Raw genomic sequence first — 14,956 nt, forward strand, 5'->3', positions numbered from 1 at the left:
CAACCCAGTCATACATTTTCAACAGCGCTCAGACAGAGCGATCGATCAATGGAAATAACTTTAGATGTATTCAATACTATTTCTGGAATTATACATGAAAGTGTTCGTTCTGTCACTCTCGAAAGAGATTGTGAAAAAAATTAAAGAAAACTCCGAATGACCAAAATGCTTTCCAAAGTTATATGTACTGCTCACATTGAAAACATTAATATACATATGATTAAAATCAGTCATTGGGCAACGCTTAAGCCAATCCATCGACATCAGCAGTTCTACTCGCCTTAGTGACCTCCCGGATTTCTGTTCCAAGACAAATACGATGGGTCTCCAAGTTGCCTGAAAGAAGATAAATGGTCATTGGTCATCATATTGAAACATTAAAAAGTTTGCTATCGAAAAATAAATACGTAGAAGCATTTAGAAATAGCGGCCACATCGTATCCAGCCCCGGACAAAATTATCTAGGCATTGACAAAGTTACTACGAAAGAGTGTTCGATTAAAATGGATGGTACAGTTAACAGAACGTCATCTGTCTGTCAACGTATAATGTGGAGAAAGTCCATATTCACCAAACCTATAGATTTCATGTGGGTGAGTGTGTGTCTATATGTTACAAAATTGAAGGCTGTCCTGGAAAAATCAAGGCCAGTAATATCAAAGTTAGAAAAAGAAAAAGCTAGTCCTAGTAAGAGTACACCAGCCATAAACCAAAAGTGAAATGAACTTGAGAATCACAAGAGCATGCACAACAAACATCTTTAAGCTTCCAACAAAGAGTGTTACTTGAGGCGACAAGCGGTTAAGGAAAACAAATGCCACATCTTTCTGTTTTGAAATCGCATTTACTCCAACAACTAGCTCAATATGAAGTAATCTACAGGGTTTCTTTCGCTGGTTCTTATGCATCTTGAAAGACCGTTCAGACAATGATGCAAGTATCATGTCACAAAGAGGAGAGTTCATGGAAGGCAACTGTTGATAGCATTTAATATTCCTTGCAAGATAAAAATAGGCAGGGTATGTTTGGTTTAGGAGTTTACCTTGGCTTAACGAGGTACACAACTGTGAAAGCCATGGCCAGAAAGAAGCACAACCCTCCAACAGTGAGATAAGCAATGCCAAGGAAGTCATTCCTGCCACCAATCCAACTGGTGGTCGAGAGCACGAGCTTCTTTTTTCCACTAAAACTGTATGTGTTGTAATTGTTATCCAGTATCACTTCTATCGTATCATTTTCTTCCAGATCCACCTCTATCTTCCCGTACAGCTTTCTAAATGTTGGTAGTGCAGCAGTTCTCATCCAAACAATAAGGTCCTCTTGCTCACTTAACTGTTAAACAAAAAATATTGACCTGGTTAACCGCTTGCCTCCTGGAGAATACATTTCACTTACCCAACCATTAAAATAAAACATTTCAGCAAAACAAATATCATTTGGTACGATACAAGACACTTTCATTTTTTACCGTAACACTTCAAAACTAGAGATGACAAGTGGCAAAAAGCTTACTGGTTTGGAGGCATCGAGAGACGCGCCACCTTTAAGAGTTCCATTCTGAAAGTTCTTTGGGAAGACCTTTTTGCCAAATTTGTGCTCCCTATCACTCTTCCAAGAGATATCCTTCTTGTTTACAATCAACTGCTGTCCATTGCGCGAGAAATCATATGTGTCGTTGAACAAACTCCAAGCAATAAGACCACAAGGTACAATAGGTAGACCATTTGCCTTATCTTCAGGCTTACAAGCATCTATTTCATTCTCAGACTTTGGATCTTTCAACTGTTGATCACTTCGACTCTTTACATATCTGATATGTAGAAAACCACAGTCAAGGTGGATAATAATATTTATATATACTGGCAAACGAAGATCTCTGACTTGATTATAAATATTTCCGACAAAACCATTTGTAGCAACAATCTAACAGGAAAATCCATTGTAGTTGCACAGTGAAACTATTCAAGAATGAGAATTGCTGGCGGTGGCAGAAGTGAGAATAGTGTACTGTGTGAATGAAAATTAATTCAAAGAACTAGTGCACATGCCTTAAATCAAATTATGATGCAACGTCACATGGACTTACATTAAGTGTATACTTTTCTCCAGGAATCAGGATTTTACTAAACTCGTGATTGACTTAAGTATTTTATTTTTCATTTTGTACAAGACCAAGTAGGAATCAAAATCCTGATAAAAGACCCAATATCTTCTCTGCTAGACAACAACTACAACATAATCAGGATGCCAGACACAATCTCAAAGTCGTGCTGTTCTTTGGACCACATGTCATTATGTGCTTTAGGAGATTCCATGGAACCTGGTCTACCTACTGCCCTGTTCACATATGGCCTGCAAACATCAAGGGTCCAATATAGCCATGATAAAATTTTGGCCTTACAATAATTTGACCCACCCCTTTCGTTAACTGTCTGCATAAAGATTTTTGCATCAACCATATTAAACATAAATGCAGGATCATGGCTAAGGTAGGAGACATACCTGCGATGATTCTGGTAGAAATTGTCAAGCTGATAATATACATATATAGGCTGCTTCATACGCTTTGATACCTGCACAAATTATCCATCAGTAACCATGGGGCATAAGCACTCAGTTCTAATGAAAAAAATTAATTTAAAAGTGCATTATGTGGCAACTACAGTCCCTTGATGGTAAAAAAAACAAGGGAAACCGTACCTTCAGAGTTCTGTTGCATTTTTTAGGTCCAGGGCTTTGGATGAACCTGACCTTATCGGTTCTAGCAGGTGCTGGTATGCAATCAGTTTCATACCGATCAACAATTTCAACAACCTGACAGAAACATCATTTTCCTGATCAACTACATGTAGTACTAGAAAAGAATAAACAGACCATGCAGAGAATTGGGTTTAAATCAGCCATACATCTCGAGAAGCAAAAAGGGAAGCAACTCCGATGGGAATGAATACAATGCTTACGAGCATGAATGCTGAGATCACCTGCAAGAACAAGTGCGCACATGCACAATGAGATAAGGCAAGATTTCAACTAAAAATCTAACACACGAATGTGGATGGCCTGACTAAGGAGATATCGAATACAATACTATAAAACCTACCCATCGTGGCGTGAGAATTGGCTTACACGCTGGAAGTTCCTGCTGAGTAAATCTTGAATCTGAAAAGATCAAGTTTATAACATTTTTAGTTTACAACTGATAGAAAGGCTACTGAGAATCATATGAAATGCAATGGATGACATAAAGTCGGCTTTGTCCATGACGACCTAGTCCTGCACCTTATCAAGTGACCAAATGGAAAAACAATGGAAAAGCTTCCTCTACATATCAGCATCTTAGATTACGTAATCTCAGATTCACGCATTGGCTGAAATCACTCACTATGTCTGTGGCACATCCATCTATTTTGCCATATATTAGCACACCATGCCAAATCATACTTCGCCGCCAGTATACATTAGATACTCTTTTATTACCATAGACAAGTCTTTCACATAGGTACCCAACAACTGGATCACAGAAAGATTTCCAACACTAGTTACCACGTGCCTTATATAAATCGATTGTAATGAAAGTATTTTGAGCGGTATGGACCCTACCTACCATCATCTAAGTTAACCCACCAGATGCCATATCCATACAAGGTTCCTTATGTCCCGAAATCTTATAATTTTACTCCAAAACCACGACAGTTATTCGTGTCGATTTTCATAAACTGAATAATCTTGCTTTCTAAGTAATGAACGCAGCCTAGGTTGAATATTTACCCTTAAATTTAATAAATCCTCTCAAATATATAATTGACTTCTAAATTTCTAAACCTCACTCAGAAAATATATACTAAGCAGGAACCATAAAATTTTGAGACAATAAAATTCAGATAACTGAAAATGGAAAGGCAAAAATCGACAAAATTTAATCTGGGTATTTCTGAAAAGAACTCAAAACCCAAAATTAATACAAAAGATTAGGGCTTGGGGAGGAAATTACACTTGGGTCGCTTGGAATGCCTCCTGGTAGACGTTGCATCCGCAGATCCGGCGCCTCCTGAGCTTGACGGCGCCGTATTGGAACTCATCAGAGACGAACCCTGTCTTCGGCAGCAGAGATTTTAAATATTTTTTTTTTCTTTTTTCCGAAACTAAGAAAAACCCACTCGACCTACGGATTCGAATTGTATGGGATGATCAAATAGACGAAAGGATGAATATTTTTTTTTTTTTGGTCGATTTCTTTCAAGGGTTAAATGGACATGGAGGGAGGTGGTGGGTTTTGAGGAAATGAGGAATTGGGGGATTTGTGTTGACTTTTTTAGAGAGAGGGGTATGGAAGAAAGCGTCTCCTTTCTTTCCCTCTCTACAAGGTGGCCGGCGACCCTCTCTCTCCTCTCGTTCTCCTCTCTTTCTCTCTCTACGTCTAGAAGAAGGAAGACTACAATAAGAAATTTATGAGAGCGAGAGAAACAAAGACCATTGAAATGTCAAACTAGTACAACGCAATTACACGGTTGGACTCCGTGTCCAATCTTCTTCAATTTGATTTTTCTTTTCCTGTGTTGATAATTTTATTTTGTTTGTTTACTATTATTTGGTTATTGGAGAAAATTAAAAGAAAATAAATATTTTGCTCAAGAAAATAAATCAACTATTAAATAGAGTGATTACGGTAACAACGAGTACTAGCATAATAAACACTCATTTTTTTGTCACAGTAGGCAGAGTCTTACCCCAAATATGCAAATTATGTCTATTAAGCCGAACGCTAGTACTAGCATTAGTTAAGAAGTTTGTCTCTCTAAAAACATGTTTTCAATGGGCAAAGTGAAACGAATTTGCCAGCCACCTGAGATTTTGGGGCTCGTTTGGTGGGTTGGACAAGATTGAACCTTAGGAATAGAATTGGATTAGCAAGAACTTGTACGATAGGACTTTTAACTCATGTATAAGGATATGTTAAATAACTCACTCTATAGTAGATTTATAACTTATTATGTCCAGTCATGTTCATCTCACATTTGACACAACAAACAATGAACTGGACTAAGTCTATTTTAATTTTTTTATATGAACTAAGTCTATTTTAATTTTTTTATATGGATTAAGTCTATTTTAATTGATCACAATATGTCTCATCCAGCCCATCAAATGAGGTCTTAAATGATGTTATTCAGTCTCCAAAGTGTTGGGCAAATTCCCTTGACCGGTAACTAGTTTAGAACCTATTTCCACATAAAAAAAAATATGGCAAAAATGTTTATGTATTTTGTTTTTAGAAATTTGTGGGAGGTTACGATATGTATGAGATTTTTTATTTTAATACCAACTCTAATAAAACTTTTAGCTAAACTACCGTGTTTTTAGTTTAAGTACCAATGAAAAAGTCATAAAAACAAAGGAAAATTTGAAATAAGTCCAATTTTATATACCTACTTTTGAAATAGGTTCAATTTTTAATTACTTTAAACCCATATCAAAATACCCCTAAAAACAATTCCATAAGTACTACTATAATTCAAAATATTACATGATTGTCACTTCCACCAACCAACTTTTTTCCTGTGATCAGTTGATCACAATTTTTGGCAACCGGCCGATTAAATTTTCAGGTCTCAATGTTATTGTGCAACAATGTCCTTCAATACTGGAAGTCTCAAGTTTGAAACCTGTTGCTAGTGTGAAAGTCAGATTTGTAGTCAGTGGAAGGCTGAAATGCCTCTGTAAGTCTTCCCAGTCTCCTAAATGGGTGGATAACCGTGACTTGCCACCAGTTGTATCTTCAATAAGACATGTTAAGTAATGAATTTCTTCATAAGTTTTTTAATTATATTGTATATACATGTAAAAAGATAAACTCACGAATAATATTTGATTACTCAAAGAATAAAGAGGAATTCCTACTCAAAATTTGTTCGTTACCGGTTCATAAAACGAAGTTTTATGATAATAAAAAAAAAGTTCATATTATAGATATCATTGTATAAGGATCGCTTTTGCAAAAAAAAAACCATTTAAAACTAAGGTTATTTAGTTATCGAATTGTATAAAAACACATAAGCGAAATTGGTAAAAGGATTATGAACCATTTATTTATTTGTCCAATAGATTGATTAAAGGATCTCAGTTTTAATTCTATTTTTCCAAAAATGATCTTTACAAAGTGATTTATAATATGAATGGTTCTTATCATAAGTACAAAACTCTGTAATTCGAATATGAAAAGTTTTGAGTAGGAGTTTTTGCTCATTATTGAGTAGCCAAACATTGTTCCAAACTCACATTGCACTACAATACATAATTGAATACTAGCATTTGCCTATACACTTTGTGTGTATGAACATATTTTTATAGAAAATGAGGAGAGAGGGAGGGAGAGAGAGATAGAGAGAGAACACAGGGAGTAAGAGGTTTTTGGTTTTTTTTTTTTTTTTTAATTTTAAATATTAGAGATATTTTAACATCACCTGTAATTGAGGCTTCAATAAAAACAGTAAAATTTGGACCTGTAAAATTAAATTATTGCCCATCATTTTTTTGTGTAAAAGAATACTAAATTGTCTTTTCACCATTTTTTTGTTAACAAAAAAAGATTTCATTAATTAATTAATAGAGATGAAAAAGTTGCACATTTTTTTTTAACTCACTGCTGAATAGTGACTTGAAATTTTCTGTAATAAAAAATATTCGGCCGCAATGACGGTACCCCATATAATTTCTAGCATTGGCATTGGTGGATGTGGGGTCATGTATAATTAGAACAAAAAATATAAATGTTCATATGTTAATAAGTGTATTTGCCCACAATTTTATCGCTCAATCAAATAAAATGAGACAAAATTGATAATTTTTCGTAAAGTTGATATTTTTCTCTCAAATCCTTATCAAAATTAGTACTTAATCTGAATTTGCCTCAAATGTTATTAGTCACAGTTAAGTATTAAAATATTACAAATTCGTGTAAGATTACAAATAGTTTTACTGTATCAAAATAAATTATGACACCCCAAAGTTACTAATCACAATTAAGTATTGAACTTTTTACAAATATATGTATGTATATATGGTAACTCGTAAATAGAATAAAATTAAAAACAAGTGAAGAAAATGATTGGAGTTTGGGGTTTTTTTTAAATTCTTTTTTTTTTGTCGTCTTTTTTATTTCTTGTGACCTTAGAAAAGTAGCATGTGGAATGAGTAGTTTTGGGCGACAATTTTCATGTAAAATTAAAAAAACAAAGTCGCATAAGCAGAAGGTAACCTATAGATCGTGTTGCAATCCAGTTTTCGAGATCAATTGATCCAGTTCTTCATCATGGATCATTGTTCATTGCTGCATACATCATGCATGGATTGGTGCAGCTGATGACCATTGATCAACATGTGCCAACGTGAAGGAACTAGGAAGCCTCGCCCCAAGACATAAGCACTGAATGAGTCTCAACCAACCAGAAATTTAGCTAGTCATAAATCGTTCATTTATTTGATACATTTGGATATTAAACGATCATTGGTTCGAATGATTTTTTATAGAATTGATCTTTAAATTAAGAGAAGGACATTGAACGGTTCCAATTTTAAAATTTATACAATGAAGATACATTATTTGCAAATGAGAGAATGAGCTCATCCTGTTAAAATATAATTAATTAAACAGAAATTCTCTCCGTATTATTGAAATATATTCTTATATTTATATTTAGTTTTACTATTCCTTGCACATAAAACCTATTTGAAACCATATAATAGTACATGTTTTTTTTTTTGGAAACTAACTATTGTACATGTTTGATTCAAGAAATCATATTTCTACACACCAAGAATTCAAGTATTATTCTAATTGAATTAGCAACCACTTAATATTGACAAGGCTGTTCAAACATCGACGCCATCATTGTCAAAATGGTACACGCTATTTTTATATTAAAATATAAAATGAAGACACGGTGGTACCACATGTTTTAATATAATTAAGTAAACAATACGTGCTTCCAGAAAAAAAAAACAAAACAAAACAAAAATAATACGTGTAATATATTCAACTTTATAGTATTTTTTGATATTTTTTTCACTTGTATTATAATATATTGCATATTGTCTAGTGTTTCGAGTATACTGAACAAACCTCTCATTTCGTTGAGAACTAATGCATTGCTTCAAATCTTTAACGTGATGTATACTCTTAAGTCTCGACAGCATTATTCGAAATCTCCTCGTAAAAGTAGAATTCACACTTCATCACAAGCACTACATCAACCATAAAACTTGGAAGGATCCTAAAGATTATTAGTATCCTCAGTTTTACATGAAAAAAGTTAGATGGTAAGGTCATAAGTGTCCATCTTGTTTACCTAATTTAAATCTCTCGAGTTTTATTTTATATATCTTCGTAGATGTCTATTTGACTGGGAAGGACTTATATATAGTATGTGTATAATGTTACGATGACGTTCCGTAACAATAAAACATAAATGTGTATAAGTTTTTTGTCCATATACTTTTACTTCATTGGCACGAGAAGCAGTGGCGGATCCAGGAATCTTACCCCAAGGGGTCGCAGTGTAAAAGTTCAAATAAAAATTTAGGATGGAAAAACATATTGAAAATGAAATCATAGTACTTTCATTCATAATTCATAATGGAAACAATATTACAAACTATAATTGTCCACGACGAGGTTTCATATTTTGAAAACGAAGCATTATAGCTTCATTTTCAATACAAGCAAAAATATCTCTCTCAATATAAACAAGCAAGCTATCACTCAACCATTGATCTCCTATTTTGTTCCTAAGTGGACCCTTAACAATATTCATGACAGAAAATGTTTTCTCCACTCAAGCAGTTGCAACTGGTAAAACTAAAGACAATGTAATGAGCAAATATACATAATTGAATACTTGATGCATCCTTGTCTCCACCATTTTTTTTGCAAGATCACCAATCCCTTCCAATTGAGAGAAATCATTACTGGAACACACATAATGAATATAAATCTCAAGTTGATCTTCAAGTGCCAAACGATCTTCATCCGAAAAGTCTTGAGGATAAAATTGAGCAAGACGAAGTAACTTTGGTTTATCAAAAGCTACAAATGAATCTTTCGGACTCAAACATGCCATACAAATAAGCAACTCGGTATTTACCTCATTAAAGCGATCATCTAACTCCGTAATTTGCTCATAAATGACATAAATAAAGAGCTCCACACGATAATGATGACGATTTGTCTTTATTGGAGCATAACGCCTTGACCTCCCTGGAAGTATAAATGCCTCTTCCATGTTAGGAACATCAATATGATGTTTTTCACAAAAAGAAGATACTTCATCAACCAATGCATCGAACCCATTATTCCTCATCCAATATAGCTTTTCCTTGCATGATTTCACTAAAGCCATTGCATTCACAATTTCTTGATCTTTCCTTTGCAATGCTTGTGACAAATCATTTGTAAGTCCCAATATGACTTTCATCAAGAAAAGGTGAAACACAAACTCAAAAGTAAGTATCACTCTCATTAACTTATTTGCTTCACCCGCACTTTCATTGGGATTATCATCAATAACCATTTGAAGCACATGAACCATGGATGAAAACATAGAAATGATGCTAATCAAGGTACCATAGTGTGAGTTCCATCGTGTGTCACCGGCACGTTTGAGACTTGTTTCTTGATTTAAGCCTCGCCCCGTTATAAGACAATCATTTTCAAAAGCTATCACAAGCTCTTCTTGAAGTTGCCCTCTAAGTGAATCACGCCGCTTACAAGATGCTCCAACATGATTAACCACACTATTAGCCGTTGCAAAAAAAGAGGCAATGTCTATATTCTTCTTTGCTACGGCAACAAGAGCTAGTTGAAGTTGATGAGCAAAGCAATGAACATAATATGCACAAGGTTGTTCTCTCAATATCTTTGTTTTAAGGCCATTCAACTCACCTCTCATATTGCTAGCACCATCATAACCTTGTCCTCGTAACTTGGAAATGCTCAAATCGTTGCGAGAAAACAATGTGTCAATAGCATCCTTTAGTGAACTTGAAGTAGTGTCGGTAACATGTTGGATACCCACAAATCTTTCAATTACATGCCCGTTGTCATCCACATAACGCAACACCATAGCCATTTGCTCTTTCATAGACACATCACGTGCTTCATCCACCAATATTGAAAAGAATCTATCTTTTAGACCATCCATGATAGCATCAAGTGTTTCAAGGGCACATGAATTCACAATTTCTTTTTTAATGGAAGGAGCTAGTAATTTGAGATTCCCCGGAGCATTTTCCATCACAACTTCCCCGGAGCATTATCTGCAAGGAATTGCAATAACTCCAAGTAATTTCCCCTATTGCTTGAAGTGGCACTTTCATCATGGCCACGAAAAGGAAGACCTTGTCGCAATAAAAACTTAGTGCACTTGATTGAAGCAATCAAGCATGTGCGATAAGCCTTACGAGCTTGGTCAGAGTGTTTGCTCACTGCCGTTTCAATATGTGTAGCTTGATTCATCAAATTTGTAGCAGCTTCTCTAGCCTTATTATGAACACTCCCAACCGGTCCAACATGCATCTTAAATCTTTCTCTCCCTTTCTTCCAATTCTTAAATCCATCTCCAGTGAAAGCTTCACTACCCACTTGTTCAAAATTGGTTTTAAAGAGATAGCAATAGAGACAAAATGCCGCATCTTTAGATACACTATACTCCAACCAATCAAACTCATCAAACCATTGGGGAATGAAGCGTCGATTAATTCCCGACATATTAGTTATTGGGAAATTATGACCTCTAGGTTGACAAAGTCCTTTTTGTAGATATAATCTTCGGACCTCATCTCTCATATTAGCGTCATAATCTATTATTCGAGTTCTTAATCCAGGATCCGCTTGAAGATTACCCAAAACATCATCTAACTGACTTTGTCTTGAACTTGGAGTTCTTGAACTACCAACAGTATTTGAACTATCAACATTATTCGAACTACCCGAACCCGATGATGACTTTCTCTTAAAAAACCGTTCCATAATAATGCTACATATACAAAATATTCAAAATAAATACTCACAATATAAACAAACCATAAACATAATCAAAATAAATATGAATTGGATTTCAATTAAATTAAATATCTCATCTTGTATTCTACATATACAAAATAATGAAAATAAAAACTCACAATATAAACAAACCATCAATATAATCAAAATAAATATGAATTGAATTTCAATTAAATTAAATATATTCTACATATACAAAATATTCAAAATAAATACTCACAATATAAACAAACCATAAACATAATCAAAATAAATATGAATTGGATTTCAATTAAATTAAATATCTCATCTTGCATTCTACATATACAAAATAATGAAAATAAAAAATCACAATATAAACAAACCATCAATATAAACAAACCATCAATAAAAACAAACCAATAAAAACTCACAATATAAACAAACCATCAATATAAACAAACTGTCACGGCCCGTCCCGGAATTTTTAATTCCGAGGACGTGAAATTACAAAAGTGACCTTAAACGGGATTAAGGTGCGTAAATTCGACATTTAGTTTTACCTAAAGTTCCTAAACTATTGTTAATTAGATTATTACCTAGTGTTAGGAACTTAAACTAAGACTTGGATTTACAATTGTATGTTTTAATTTGGTCAGTTAGAGGTTTAGGTAGGGCCTCATGCCCTGATTCCCTCCCCATTTCCCGTATTCACTCTCTCTCTCTTCCTCAGACCTTCTCTCTCTCTCTCTCACCCTCTCGAACACACGGGCAACCACCAAAACCACCTAAAATCAACACCAACGCCGGATTTAAAACCACCATTGCACTCCTGATGTCACAGCCCGTCCCGGAATTTTAATTTCGAGGACGTGAAAAGACGAAAATGCCCTTAAATGGGACTAAGGGGCGAAAATTTAACGATTGGTTTTACTTAAAGTTCCTAAGTTATTTGGTTTTAGGAACTTAAACTAGGCTTAAGTTTGGATTTTTATGTGGGAATTTATGAAATTGGGATTGGGTTGGACACGTGGGATCCCCACACCTCAAAACCCTCCCCATAACCCGTAACATTGTCTCACTCTCTCTCTCCTCCCTCACGAAACTCTCAGTTCTCTCTCCCTCTCCTTCGAACTCACACGGACAAGCTCCAAAACCACCCTAAACTTCTACCAACGACGGAGTTAAGACCACCATCGAACTCCTGGAACCTCCACGATCACGTAGACACCAATTTCAGGTAAGTTTTACTTCGGAAAACCTAGATTCTAAACTCCCCGTGAAAGTGTACTGTTCATGAGCTTTGAATTGGTTGTGTTTTAGGCCAAACTAAGCTCACAGTGAGCTTTAGGAAGTCCCAAGGAAGCTCGGAGTATGTTGTTTGGGAGTTTTGGACGTCGGGATCACCACGTTCAAAGTTGGCCGGTTCTTGTGGAATTTTTCCGGTAAGATTTCGTAGTTTTTAGAGCTTTAAAGTAGTATATTATGATTCTACATGTTGAGGGCTTCAATTTGATATATTATACGAAGAAAATGGTTGAGAAACGAAGGAGAACGAAGCATTTGAAAATTCTCCAGTTTTCCGATCGTCGGAAAAACCAGTCCGGCGAACCAAGGTTGGGGATGATGCGCGTGGGGGCGCGTGTCCCCGTGCTTGTCCTGGCGCGTGGGGGCGCGTGGCACATCAAAAAAATAATCTAAAAATATGTCGACGTTCGTGACGTCGAGTGGATCACTTTGGTATATTCATATACCCAAATTGAGCACCGTATGAGAAAGTTATTAAGGATTGTTGGTTAGGTGTTCAAATAACGTTTTATAATTTTCGCATTAGGTGAAAATGTGAATTGATGATCCGACCGTTGGATCGTCACCAAAATTTGATACGTTGTAATACGTAATATTTGAGGATTATAGGAACTTACGGATTGGGAATCCGATTTACGGATCTTCCGGAATTTGAGTTGTAAGTTCATAAAATAGAATGTAAACAGTCACTTAGTTTTGTTAATTGACGGAGATCTGACCGTTGGATGGTGATGAAATTTTAGGATGTTGTCCTAGAGATATATTGTGGACCTCTGGAAGTTATGGATTTAAAATCTGAGTGGCAGATCTTCCGGATCGATCTACGTAGTGACGTATTTTATATAAGTTATATATTCTATCGATATGAATTCTGAGGTTGGATTTGATTACTGTTCTAGGCGGCAATCGTCATGACGCCTTGGCGTATTGTGCTAGGGAGTTGTAGGACGAACTCCAGGTGAGTGGGCAGTTTTGTTTTCCGTATATATATATACTTGACGTTTTCCCAGAAATTGAATTAGAATGAAATTATGTTTTAAATGAAAGGTATATAGAATTATATGAAAACGTGAATTGAAAGGTCATGCATAGAAGTATATGAAATATATATGGAAATGTAAATTGAATTGCCATGCATGAAATGATATGAATCAAATGATATGAATTGTTATATGATGCATATGAATGAATGGTGCGGCGGACGCACATGTGAGTATCAGGTGAGTATTTAAATACTGTTATGATGATGTTGATATATATTGAGCTCAAATCCTGCACCATGGTTTAGTGCTTATAGTATTCACCGCATCGCACGCTCGCCTTGGATCCAAGTAGATGCTGGTCGCATAGTCCACGCGGAGTGGGTGCGACGGGCCAGTCGAAGAGTGTTAGTGAGATTTCGACTGGTGGGTGACCTTAGATTATGTGCACAGATGATTAATGAGAAAGCACTAGAGCATAACTTGTGTGCAGAAGGCCGTACAGGTCACAGAGGTGACTCCGGCAGAGTGAGAGTGATAGATTTTGAGCTCTAGGTTCAACCGTTCAGGGCTATTAGAGGGCCTCCGGTTGATTACTTCTTGCACCTGATATAATTATTGTTGATGCATTCATATTATACTGTTGAATTTAGACATGGCATGGCATAATTGTAATGAAAAATGTTGAGATAGTGATTTGAAGTTTTGAGATTATATATGTATATTTATATTTTACATTTCTGGGAAAGTATACAAGTTTTACGGAGAGGGGTTACAACGTTTGCGAAATGTTTGGATTTGGAAAAGAATTGTTTTACTGACCCATTCAATTTTGGTTTTGCGCCCCTCCAGGTTCAGGAATCACAAAGGTGTGGTGACTACGAGGAATTCGACGGTGTTCTGACAGATTGGACAAAATTAGGACTCACCTTCGGGTGTATCAACTTATAAATTGTATCTTAAAGCTTCCGTACTGTGCAAATGGTTACGTCACTCTCACGTGACGGCCAGCATGCCCTCCTTCGGGACGGGGTGTGTCACCTGAGGACTCCACGATCACGTAGGTACCAGTTTAAAGTGAGTTTCATTTCGAAAACCCTAGTTTCTAAAGACACCGTGATTATGTACTGTTCATGATCTTTGAAGTGGTTGTGTTTTAGGCCAAACTAAGATCACAGTGAGCTTTAGGAAGTCCCAAGGAAGCTCGGAGTGGGTTGTTTGGAAGTTTTGGACGTCGGAATCACTTGGTTCGACGTTTAGCCGATTTCTCGAAATTTTGGAAGGTATGATTCCGTGGTTTTTAGTGTTTAAAACCCTTCCAACGTGATTGTACATGTTAAATGCTTCAATTTGGTATAAAATTCGAGAAAAATGGACGAAAAACGAGTGAGAATAGTTAAATAGAAATTTTTCCCAGTTTTCTGGTGACCGGAGTTCGGCGAGAGTCCATCGGAGAAGAAACCGGAATATTCCGTTAGTTCTAACGGAATATTCCTGACGCCGTTAACGGAACTGTTAGGTTTTAACGGAATATTCTCGGAATATTCCTGACGCCGTCAGTGTGCAACGCACGTGGCTGCGCGTGGGGGGCGCGTAGGTCCGTGCCATTTCAGGCGCGTGGGGGCGCGTGAAGGGTCCAAAAATTATTTTAAAA

The 14,956-nt window shown here is 35.9% G+C and overlaps 2 protein-coding genes and 1 long non-coding RNA gene across 3 annotated transcripts; 1 reads left to right on the forward strand and 2 right to left on the reverse strand.

Annotated features, from left to right (window-relative positions):
* Positions 1 to 49: 49 nt before the first annotated feature.
* Positions 50 to 4,481, reverse strand: LOC126624601 (ALA-interacting subunit 3-like). Its single transcript, XM_050293675.1, has 8 exons — positions 3,992 to 4,481; positions 3,101 to 3,159; positions 2,907 to 2,981; positions 2,701 to 2,814; positions 2,503 to 2,573; positions 1,513 to 1,810; positions 1,043 to 1,332; positions 50 to 336 (listed from the first exon to the last, which is right to left on the reverse strand). Exons 1-8 carry the CDS (start codon positions 4,077 to 4,079, stop codon positions 282 to 284), a joined length of 1,050 nt encoding a protein of 349 aa, XP_050149632.1. The 5' UTR covers positions 4,080 to 4,481; the 3' UTR covers positions 50 to 281.
* Positions 4,482 to 8,176: 3,695 nt separating this feature from the next.
* On the reverse strand, positions 8,177 to 10,289 carry LOC126622842 (uncharacterized). The gene is made up of 2 exons (XM_050291543.1): positions 9,141 to 10,289; positions 8,177 to 8,227 (listed from the first exon to the last, which is right to left on the reverse strand). Exons 1-2 carry the CDS (start codon positions 10,287 to 10,289, stop codon positions 8,177 to 8,179), a joined length of 1,200 nt encoding a protein of 399 aa, XP_050147500.1.
* A 1,783-nt stretch (positions 10,290 to 12,072) lies between these two features.
* Positions 12,073 to 14,357, forward strand: LOC126624617 (uncharacterized). Its single transcript, XR_007624165.1, has 4 exons — positions 12,073 to 12,254; positions 12,338 to 12,459; positions 13,222 to 13,280; positions 14,155 to 14,357. It is a non-coding gene; the product is annotated as an uncharacterized LOC126624617 (long non-coding RNA).
* The last annotated feature ends 599 nt before the right edge of the window (positions 14,358 to 14,956 follow it).

The sequence above is a fragment of the Malus sylvestris genome, chromosome 5 (genome assembly GCF_916048215.2).
Source record: "Malus sylvestris chromosome 5, drMalSylv7.2, whole genome shotgun sequence".
In the NCBI taxonomy this organism is placed as follows: Eukaryota; Viridiplantae; Streptophyta; class Magnoliopsida; order Rosales; family Rosaceae; genus Malus; species Malus sylvestris.